The sequence below is a fragment of the Phalacrocorax aristotelis genome, chromosome 14 (genome assembly GCF_949628215.1).
Source record: "Phalacrocorax aristotelis chromosome 14, bGulAri2.1, whole genome shotgun sequence".
Taxonomy (NCBI): domain Eukaryota; kingdom Metazoa; phylum Chordata; class Aves; order Suliformes; family Phalacrocoracidae; genus Phalacrocorax; species Phalacrocorax aristotelis.
Window position 1 is genome coordinate 6,960,485 of NC_134289.1, and position 11,797 is coordinate 6,972,281.

General features: G+C 40.7%; 1 protein-coding gene across 4 annotated transcripts in view; it reads left to right on the plus strand.

Moving 5' to 3' along the window:
- Window positions 1-11,797, plus strand: part of JMJD1C (jumonji domain containing 1C) — a 165,333-nt gene that overhangs the window by 120,752 nt on the left and 32,784 nt on the right. For 3 of the 4 annotated variants that reach the window (XM_075109667.1, XM_075109669.1, XM_075109668.1), the window contains 4 exons: window positions 4,988-5,093; window positions 9,921-10,045; window positions 11,296-11,439; window positions 11,558-11,744. In XM_075109667.1, coding sequence (XP_074965768.1) covers window positions 4,988-5,093; window positions 9,921-10,045; window positions 11,296-11,439; window positions 11,558-11,744 — 562 coding nt within the window. The remainder of the gene's footprint in view (window positions 1-4,987; window positions 5,094-9,920; window positions 10,046-11,295; window positions 11,440-11,557; window positions 11,745-11,797) is intronic. The other variant, XM_075109670.1, reaches the window with a different exon arrangement.

Here is an 11,797-nt window from a genome sequence, read left to right on the forward strand (position 1 = left end):
GACACTGTAGCCAAGGAAGGCGCTTTCCTGAAAAAATGTGTTTGCAGGTTCTTATGCATGGCATGTGTTGAGGCTTGGTCTTCAGGGCTCTGATTTAAGCCTTTCTAGTGCCAAAAGCCACTGTTTCCCAAACTGGTTTTCCCAGAATGCGTATTGTCAGTTCTCCTCTTCACTGAGAATGGAGAGTTGACAGCTGACTGGGGTTTCTATACCCTCCTATACGCAGCGTGCATGCAGGCTGTGTGACTGGGGGTAGGGGCAGGTACTTGAATCCACTTTCTAGTTGTTGTTTTGTGCTCCAGGTTTCATCTCTTGATTTGATGAACTCGTTTCTGCCCCTCAAGTTTGTGAAAAATGACTTGGAGAAGTATTTTAAAACGCTGAGGAAATATATTGCTTCAGTAGTGTAAGCATTCTCCTGGAGAGAGTGGCTGCTCACAGCTTGGACAGACATACTCTTTGCTGGGTAAAAAACTGGCTGGATGGCTGGGCCCAAAGAGTTGTGGTGAATGGAGTTAAATCCAGTTGGTGGCCGGTCACAAGTGGTGTTCCCCAGGGCTCCGTACTGGGGCCAGTGCGCCCTCAATAAGTTTGCAGACAACATCAAGTTGGGCCGGAGTGTTGATGTGCTTGAGGGCAGGAAGGCTCTGCAGAGGGATTTGGACAGGCTGGATCAATGGGACAAGGCCAACTCTATGAGGTTCAACAACGCCAAGTGCCGGGTCCTGCACTTGGGTCACAACAACCCCATGCAACACTACAGGCTTGGGGAAGAGTGGCTGGAGAGCTGCCCGGCAGAGAAGGACTGGGGGTGCTGGCTGACAGCTGGCTGGGCATGAGCCAGCAGTGCCCAGGTGTCCAAGGAGGCCAGCAGCCTCCAGGCTTGTATCAGGAATATCGTGGCCAGCAGGAGCAGGGCAGGGATGGTGGCCCTGTGCTCGGCACTGGTGAGGCCACACCTGGAATATTGTGTTCAGTTTTGGGCCCCTCAGTACAAGAGGGACATTGAGGTGCTGGAGCGTGTCCAGAGAAGGGCAGTGAAGCCGGTGAAGGGTCTGGAGCCCAAGTCTTAATGGGGAATGGCTGAGGGACATTGTATCTTGGGCAGTGTTTTGTTCATGGATGGGGCTTGAGTAGGAGAGAAGTCTGTGTTTGGATTTTGACTTGGTTTTCTGTGGGTACTATCTTTGAAATTTAGAAGCATTATAAGTCATCTGCACTTGTTCACCTCTGGCTTTGAATGATAAATCACGTTTGTCCAAATAAGCTCTCTGAAAATGGTTCTCTGAACAAAGATTTCTACTTGCTGGTTAGAGCAGCATGGTATTTTAACCTGATGGTATGGTCTATAGTTTCCAACCTGTTCCTTCATTTTGCACCAGAAGAAAGAACAGATATACTCAGAGAAACACCAGATAATTTTGTTACTTGGGAAAACATAATTCTTCTTGGGACTTCCTAGGAGTTGAACACGTCCCCAGCAGGTGAGAATTCTCATATAGAGAGACATGCAGCTGACTCAAGTATTCTTTGGATAATTAAGCAGAAAGTCCACTCCACCAGAAGTTAATTCCTCTTTTGGTCTGGAAAGAAGGAAGAATAGCAGCAAAGATCTAAAAAAACCCTAACATAGATTGGCAAGCTTCTGATAGTCACGTTGTTTCATGTGACCGTCTTCCAGAAGGGCAGGAAGGATTATCTTGCCCATATCTTTCTAGCCCATATGCCCTTTGTCGTCTTCTCAGTGTTGCATATAGTCATTTGTGGAGCAAGGGGCATTGCTGTATGAAGTACATAAGGAGCTTCCTACAGTAGATATAAGGAAGAAAATTGCAGTTCCGTATATTTGATTTGCATTCTGATTTGCATTTCGTAAGGATTTCAGAACAGCATTAGCATCCTCCTGGAGGAGGTATTCTAGGACTTGTGGAAAAACTAGTCTAGAAGAGGGTACCATGCTTGCTTTTGGAGTGAAACTACTTTCAAATGAGGAAAAGTCTGGAGGAAAATTCTACAGGGCATTTAATTCTTCTCTGGGTTAGTCTGTCAGTCTTGCTACTTTGACCAAGAAGGAGGGGAAAACTGAAGGTCTTAATTGCCAAGGTTCAAATCTGTAGACAGAGTTTTTGTTTCTTGAGCAGTATAAATACAGGGTAAGGAAAAAGACTGGGCACCACAGAGTCATCTGCTTGTCCTCAGTGCTAAGACAGGGAAAAGACTGCAAGTCATCAGCCTTGCTTGTTGCCTTGCCTCCCTGTTTTTGCCAAAGTTTGTGGTGTGTGCTAAAATAATGTGCTTAAGGCCATCGCCTTACGGTTTAACACATTATGCAGTTAATTTCCTGGTTTTTTTTAGATGTTCAGATTTAAGATTAATGGTGGGAAAAGGTCAGTCACGGCACGCATTTTTTCATAGATACACGTAGTATGTACACAAAAGAAGAGATTTTTTTTTTTGAGATTTCAGGAATCTTTTTTTACTGTCTTGATACTTATCTTCAGTTGTTAGTTAAAATTTTCTATTGACCAATGTATAGCATGTTCATGTCTAGAAGCAAAACACTGCTTTTTTTTTTTGTTCAGTGATTTATATGTTAAATGTGTATTCTTTGTGTGTGTGTATTTAGAAACTCTGGGTTCTCTTTGATACCCTCTCCATAATCCCAGTCAGAGCCACATGCAGTTTGTGTGATGGATCTTTGACCTCACCTTGTGCCTTTTGTAGCTCATCTTTGAGATGAGCTCATCTTTCTCCAAGAGTCAGGGAAAAAAGTACAAAATGGACTTTGCAGTCTCCTTTTCTAAGTGTTCACACCAGGCACTCGGTCCAGGGTACTGATATGTCATGGACACGAATAGGAGATAGAGCAAAAAAGGTTCAAATGTACTGTTTGTAGGATCACCAGTATCTTCAGTGTCAAGTTCAAAGAAGGCAAAGATGTTTAGGAAGGATGTCAAATCTAAAAAACAAAAGCAGCAGTATGTGTTGCCTTCAGAAACAGATCAAAAGTGGCTCAAGATGACATAAAGACTCAAAAACTTTGCATGAAGAGCTCACCGAACTAGAATAATGTTGCTCACAACAGATCGGACTTCATGGTACCTAATCAATGTGTATAGTCATGAAGAAAACTTTCACAGATGGAACTAGAGGAATTATTCAAAATATATGAGATTGGCATATTAACTGCATTTTTAAGTCAGCCTGACTTCCAGTACTGCAGTGCCTCAGTCTGTTGTTTAGGTCTAATGCTTGTGGATCTGAGAGGGGAAATTTTTGGTACAGGACTCTTGCAGCTGCTGTGAAAGAGAGTGCATGGGAAGGAGGACAGATGAATGATCATCACAGAGCTCCTGTTCCAGGGTCTGTTGGGTTCCCCTGGAAAATCATTCCCTCTTTCCAGTGGTGGTTTTGCTTCTGTATGTGGGATCAATGCAAAAATGGATTTGCCCAGAAAAGTAGAACAGCTAATACCCTTTTCAGATTGCCTCGGGAGAGGAAGCATTTTGATAGTCTGCCATCCTTGAATAAAATGTAGTGTTGACCCTCTTGTACCTCTGATAATGCTAGCAACATCCTTGCCTCATTGGTATTTTTAACCTGGTGGTAGAGGTCCTGTTGATCTTGCCCTTCATTGTACTTTGTTCCGCTTTACATGTATTAAAACAGTCATCTTGACCATTCCTGTTGGATCCAAGGCCATATCCTTTTCAAAAGCATAAGGAGAGAGAGTAATTTTGTTTAATAACTGAAGTATTGATGCATTCTCCGTAATGGAGCACAGCAAATCTTCAAGTGTCAGAAAGTGAGTTTTGAATCTGAAATAATAGACATCCTGTGATCAGTGGGTTAGCAGGAATAATCTCGTCCAGATGAATAGAGAGAAATTGCTCATGTCACTTGAGGGCCTGGCAGCAATGCACAATTCCCTGAGTGTTACTTGTATCTTTATATTCTATGGCTGGAGCTCTTAATGATGAATTGTGAAACATCAAGGAACTTGTTGGAGATAAAGGAAAGAAATACTTGATCTCAGCTGCAGTACTGATAAAACATTTTACATTTCCTATGTGGAGAATCGCTCTGATTATTTTAGCTGTCTGAAGTTCTCTCAGCACAAATGAATGTTCCTGCAGCTCATGGATTTCCAAGACTGTCTTCTGCACGAGGAGTCGCCAGGCTGCGGTGTAGCTTTATTTCTCTGCCACAGCCTCAAAGGCAAAAATAGCAAGTTTGCTCTGAAATAAAGAGAAATAGGTATTTTAAAAGTCTAGAGATGAATGATAATTTAAACCATGCTGTTAAGGATGCAAACCAGATTTTGTGCCTAGTTTTTACTTTTTAGGACAGTGCCACCAAATACATCTTAATTTCACAGATGATGTCCTGCTCAAATAGTGAAAAAGAACCTTTTCCTGGAGAACTGAATACAATAAAAATAAAAAAGCATATGTTATTTGAAATCACTGAATTAACAAAGGCCTTTGTATTTGAAAATCAGTACTGGTGTTTCGCTCAGAATGTTTGTTTCTCTTATGCATTATCTTTGTGGTTTTTATATCTATGTTTATGCTCAATATGTCCATATTAAGTTTTACGGATAAGGAAGACAGATTTTTTTGTTGTTTGTTTAAATTTATTTAATCATTGTTTCAACAACTCTTTCTGCATACCTGTAAACAGTGAAGTCTTTAGAGGGCAATTTTAGCTTGTAGTAAGACAGCATTTATGAAAGTGTGATCCTATTAATAGCTTACAAGTCTGGCCACATGTGGGATCTGACATACCATGTTCCCATGAAATAACTTGTAGCACTATGTTGAGCTTTTAAGTTTTTTTTTTCTAAAAATAACACAGGAGTTTGTAGGCAATCAGTAAAATTAGCATCAAACTACTTAATATTGTGCTCTAAAATACATCTAGGAAAATAAACAGAAATGTTACAAGTAAACATAACATATGGTTCTTTTTTTAATCTCTACTTTAGGACGACGTAGACAGTCTAAACCCAGTTCTCAGGGATAACCCGCAGTTACATGAGGAGGTAAAAGCCTGGGTAAAGGAACAAAAGGTTCAGGAGATTTTTATGCAAGGTAACTATGTGGGAAATTGTGTTATTTTTATTCTGTGTTAGCTAGCTTAAGGCCATTAGTTGTATGGGGCTCATCCCATAGCATTTGTGATATAATGGAGAATATATTTCTGACTTGGAAGTTATCTTTTGGACGTATTTGTTAATTCCAGAAAGCAAGACTGTAAGAAGCTGTGCATGACTTCTTCAGACTGTTCTTAACCTGTTTGATGTCTGAGTGGTTACGGCCAAAGCTGAATCATTAGTCTGAACGTAGATACTTTGTAAAATTTGTTGTGAAAATAAGCGTGTATGAATGGCAACCATACACCTTTTCGCATGTTTAAAACTGTTCTGTGCTCTGTTAGTGTAACTATTACGTGTGATAACTTCTCCAATATCTATCTGTGCTTGTAGTTCTTCACAGTTCTGTCACAGATGAAGAATACTTTCAGATCCCCACCCCACACCCTCGCCGCCCAACTGAAAAGTGCTTTTCAAATCAGTTACGATTTTGTAACCCAGTTCTAATGCGGGAAGGTTGCAGCAAACGCATGAAGTCATTTTTACACTGTAGATAGAAGTTACATGAAAACTGGTGTGAATTAGAATAAATTATTTTGGCTCAATCTTGCTGATAATAAAAGTATTATATGCATTTGCAGTGTATTCATTAACTTTCTGCAGAAGTGACAGCCAGTTCTACAGAGGCGTTCCTAGCAATGAGGGTCAGAAACTAACCTCTGTGGGGTCTGGGTTAAAATCCCCAGGCAAGCAGTAAAGCAAATTGAGGACAAAAAAGCTTAAGCAGTCATTCTGTAAATTAAGATGGGGAGGGGAGCAGTAAATAATCTGATATTATAAGGACAGCAGTGAGGTTTGCTTGCTGTCTGGTTTCTTTGATAAAAGTAAGATTAGAAGACCTAAGGAATATGGTAAGTATAATATCGAAGTTACAGTAAAAAAACTTGTGTCCTTCTGTGGAGTTCTTAATTTGATTAGATGTAATTATTCTTATGGGCCACAGAGAAGAATGATGCTGGAAAAAAGCAGTGCACGGAATTGTGTAGATAGTAAGTTGGTATGTCAGTGTTAGTCATTTTACATTTTATCTTCATATCCTCAGATACAACATGAGTTAATAGTCTGTTGATGAAATCTGCAGCCAAAACTGGATTGAGAGGTGATGTGAAATCACATTAGGGCTATATGAAAAGGAAAGTAAAATTGAGCTTGTTTATTGTATTTAATTGGAGTAACAATAATAAGACAATTATGAAAGCCTCTGTGTACACTGGTACAGAATCAGTACTTGAGCAAAACCCCAGCAATAATGAAATAGTCATGTCAATGAAACTGCCAGCCGATCTCCCAGACAACACATTTACATCCCATCATTCCAGGAACTATATTTTTGTCTTTATAGATATATATATATATATAAAGTATCAGATGTTTGGATGCTTAGAAGTGCACTAATTTAGGAGTATTTGAGATGACGAGATGAATCTAATCCAAATGCCCTTGCAGACGTCTGAGAAGCTGCAGTCCAAATCCACTTGCTCACCTGATGTGACGCAGTGCGGCCTGAGGAGAGACACTCCTCCTTGGGCAGTGACACGCCACCATCCACCAGGGCATTTGCACTGCCACCACCTCAGCCCCGCAGGGCAGTGGTCAGCTGGCACAGACTCCTGTCATGTCTCTTGGGGCATAATATGCTCCTGGTCAGAGAGACTGCGTTTGGCACAAACCTTTGTGGCTTACGGACCGGCCTCTAGCAGTGCTAGCTGCTGTAGTCTAGTCGTGTTATCCCTCCTTTCTCCTCCCCTCCCTTTTCTGGTTTTCTTCACCTTCTCCATTATTACCATTTTCCTCTTCCCTGCAATTTAAGCAACATTTTCATTTCTGCCTTGTCTAGACGCATTAAGGTTGTTACCGTATTCTCTTACTGCATCCTCTACAGCATTTTTAGGATCCAGCCTTTTCCTTGTCGTCTCATGATGCTGAAGCCATCATCTCCTGTCTTAGTATTTTCTACTTTGACTTTCACTCTTAAAATCCAGTTTATCTGAAGAAAGAGGAGGGTCGGAGAAAAACATGAATATTCGGGTTCCAAATGTTTGAAAAGAAGCATGCCAATTTGAGGAGGGGGAATTTTAGTCAAAACTGGTCCAATTATTTACAAGAATGAGACTAAACAAAAAAATTGGCCCTCATGACCTTTTCTTCAGGTGGCAGTCACAACAGCATGCTTTGCAGTGGAGCTTGTAGGTTTGGCAGGAAAGTAGTTTATTCCTTGTTTTAAAAAAAACAAACTCCTCCCAAACTCAGCCAAGTTGAAAGCTTTTGGGACAAATAAAACCAGCTCAAGGAAAAGTATCTTAGATTCTTAACAATTAAAATATTTGAATTTTTTCTTCCTATTAGATTTATTATCACTACAATCTCTGAGGCTGCATGTACAATAATCCTCTTGAAACAGAGTATGCTTCAGCCCTGAAGATATTTCCTGATAGTACTGCACAGGCTTTTTCAACAATGTGTAGCTGAGTGTGATTCAGCCAGGGACTGGAGACAAAGCCAGGCTTTTCCTGTAATGGCTGCTTGTGGCTGGGCTGGGCTGGAGCTGAGCTGTCCTGTGTTGTATGACCGCAGTTTAATCCTTCTCCTTCTTCCTGACACCCCAGCAGCATGTAAGAACCGCTCCCACCTGTTTTTAAAGGTAGATAGAGTCCCTTTTAAAAATAGATAGTATAACGGTTGGGATGAAGGGCAGACACAGATTAGAACAAGGAGTAAGAGGAAAGAAATTGGCCCTGTGTCAGTGCAGAAGAGTGTAAGAGAAGCTGGAAGCTGGTGGAGAAGGGAGGATGGAGCTTGTAAGCTGAGAAGACTGGGAAAGGACTTGGAAGCCAGTGGCCTGGAATCGTAAATGCTAAAATGAGACAAGAAGCTGGGGAGAGGGGAGAGGCTGGTTCTGGTTATGCAAGAGACTGAAGATCATTGTGCAGTTAACAGTAGGATGCAAGAGAGGAGGAGCTGGGATAGGAATTGCACAAAGAGACACAGGCAAAATTTTACTGAGACTGTCTGAACAAGGCAGAGCTTTGGGACAGCCATGAAAAGTTTGAGACATGTTGGGTTGGGTCAGACAGCCAGAAAGTGTGGGAGCTGAGCTGGAGGCGTTTTGCAGGGGCATGTGGAGTAAGGGTTGGAGAGAAGCCATCAGGAAATGTGTCCCCACGGGAACCCCGTCTGGTCCAAGATCAGGAATGTGAGACATAAGCTTGTAGATTCTTCCGCTTTTTCTGCCCATATGTATTGGTGATTGGCAGTGCCTGTGCTGGCGCACTTCTGACCCTTGTCTGTGCAGCTGGAAATGTGCTCCGGGAACGAGTTGATGCTGGTAGCTCAGAGGGTTCGCTGGGTTGTGAGGTTTCAGTTGTGCAGTGAATGTTGTGGATGTGGGTGAAAGAACGGTGCCACTGTATGGTGTTTCTGTTTGTTTCCCAGCTGTTTTAAAACCTAGATAATCAAATACGCAAGATATTTCAAAAGGCCTTGCTCGGGTTCCAAAATTAAACCCTAAGACCACTTGGAAATGTCTAAATTATTATTGCTTTTACATTTCTCTTGATCTTTCAAGTGTTGACGTTGCAAACAGTCTTTATGATCACACACTTTCTTGTGCAGGGAGTATAATGGACCCAGTCATGTGAATATGGATATTTTACTAGAGAAAGCTGTCACCTACGAGGTCTCTTTGTTGCAGATGTTTGAGCTTACTTAATGTACTGGGCAGGGTTTGGAAAAAAATGATCTTTAGGAAAGGTGGGGGAATTCTGGCTTTGCCTCTGCGGTTGAGCAGCTAGGCGCTCTTACCTCATTTCAGTTAGGCTTTTTGTAGGTTGTCACTGACTGGTTTTCCTTTCATTCCTGTATGCCTGACCTGGGGTTTGGTTGTGGAAGTAGCGAAACCCACACAGTTGGAACTGAACTTGGTGGCAACATTGCTTGGCCATACTAAATGCTGTATAAACAGTAAGTGCAATGAAACTTAGGGTCCTGGTGATCAGATGAGGCAAGAAGCATAAAGTCGTTGGATCTCAATTTCTGGGTCTGGAAACCAACTGTAAAATAAGTACTGTATCATACTATCTCCCTACCACCATGGGCTTTTGGAGGTGAATGAAACTAATCTTTGCAAAGGGCCAGTGTGTGGGGTTTCTTTGCAGTTGATATATCTGAAAAAAGGAGCTATAGTCTTCATAGCATGTGTGGTTTTGAGTGTTCTGTGTGGCCATAGCAGGGACGGGATCACTCAGCTGCCTTTCCAACCGCTATAATGGAGAGAAACTCTGTGGTCACTTATGGGAAAGACTTGGCAGATGCAGAGCCTAACCACCAAGATGTAAATCTTTTCGCCAGCAAAGCATCTGGGCATGTGACTAGCCTGTTAAATAGCTTCTGTATAACCTGCTGCTGCCACTTTCTAGCCTTTCAGATTTCTTTTCTATGGTTGCTGTTTGTAGGCAGGAATTTTCCCATCATTTGTCATCATGGTTGCAAAATGATTTAGTTAGATAAGAAAATTGTATGTTGAAAATGTTAGCATAATTGACCTTAAAGCATACTTAAAAGTACCATTTGCATTTCAAAATGTCTTCCTGATGAATAAAAGTAAAATCCGCAGGCAGTGCTGTGCCAGAATTGCCTGTACTTTGCTCTCTATGTGCCATGCACACTACATGTTTGCTATGAAGCTTAAAAAACCAAGAAAACCCATTTTTACTTTTTTTTTCCTGAATTTCTCAATGGATTTTTTTTATTTCTTCCCCTTCTAAAGGTCCGTACTCCTTAAATGGTTATAGGGTGAGAGTGTACAGACAGGATTCTGCCACCCAGTGGTTTACTGGTATCATTACTCATCATGATCTCTTCACCCGCACTATGGTTGTTATGAATGACCAGGTAAGTTTGATATGTGACACGCAGATAACAAGCTTCAAGTAAACTACATGTTAGGAGTTTTAAAATTTTTTTTGTGATACTCTGAAATAAACGAGTTCAGTTCCAGCAAGACGAGCCTATTACTGTGCTGCAACTACAGCATGATTTTACATTGGACTAGCAGTTAAAACCATCCTGAAGCTGAACGTTTGTGCAATGATATGATTAATACCAGTCCTACAGTTTTGCTTGTCTTCTGCAGTTGCTATTTGACTAGTGAAGTCTTTGAAGTGAAGCGATGTAGTTTTAAGAACTGGTCTTCCCTGTCAGTTCTGTTGAGAATTTCTTTTCTCAACACTGAAATCTTTTAGTACTGCAGTAGCGATTACTTCTTCCAAGCAACTGAAATACCCACCTTCCACAATTTCTTGAATTAAGCATTTACTGCAGCCCTAATTTATATTTACTCTGGTGGGTTTTAGCTGTGTTTCTGAAGTTGATGTTACAAAAAGAATGAATACTAGTATTTTTAGTGGCAGTAATGAATTCTATTTCAGGAGACCAGAGTAATGACTCAATGTTAATATGGCGAATGACCCGTCTGCCTTGAACTGACGGACAAAATCATGTGTGACAATAAAGATTTAAGACTAGTCTAATGCTCAAATACATTATTTCCCTTAATTCGCTGTAATTAATTTTCCCCAAATATTTTTTTCACTCTGTGTCACATTGATTAAAGATCTGGTTAGCATTTCCTTCTTTCTGAAATACCATCTCTCACTAGTAACACTCTGCCAGTTTGAGTTCTTCTTTCCAGTCATTTTGGTTCCTTTTTTTCAGCAGTTTTGCTTTTTTTTGGGAGCAATATTGTAATGTGTGTCTACAGTACATTTTCTAGTATATTAAATAGATTTTACAAAGTGTTTGTGTATTGTAATTGCTACTTAACAGTTACTCCATGAAGAGTTCAGTGTCTTTTAATTTCAGGTTTGCAGGTCAGTGAAGGGGAAGGAAGTGGTGGTGGGGTACTTTTTTTTTTTTAAAAAAAGGCTATTTTTACAGTGATATGTAAAGACATATTTGCTTCGGTTTTGGTCTATTCCCAGCCTTTGTCGAGAGTCATATGTCAGTTCTTCTTGCCAGGGTTAAGTAGGCTTTTCTCTGATTAGCCTTTCGCACACAAAATAGACTGGTGAATATAGAAAATACAGATTAGGCAGTGTCTGAACATCTGCTGATTATTATTTTTTCTTTTTTTAATAAACCAGGTGTTAGAACCTCAGAATGTTGATCCTTCTATGGTTCAGATGACCTTTCTAGATGATGTTGTTCACTCTTTGTTGAAAGGTGAAAATATTGGCATCACTTCACGCCGACGGTCTCGTTCCAACCAGAACAGCAACACAGTCCACGTAGATACATTTATCTTTTTACCTAAGTATTATTGTATATTGCAAATATTAAAAATAAGTATTTAAAGTCACTAATTAAAGTTGCATTCAAGTCCAGTAATCACAAAATTATTTTCAGGGTCATTATACGCGTGCACAAGCAAATAGTCCCAGACCAGCAATGAATACCCAAACTGCAGCACCAAAACAGAATTCACACCAGCAACAGAGGAATACTCGGCCAAATAAGAGGAAAGGCTCTGATAGCAGCATGCCTGATGAAGAGAAGATGAAAGAAGAAAGATATGATTATATAGGTCGAGGAGGTAAAGCAGTTATTGGAAAGGGAGGGAGAACTTCTTAAAATTGTGTTAGACTG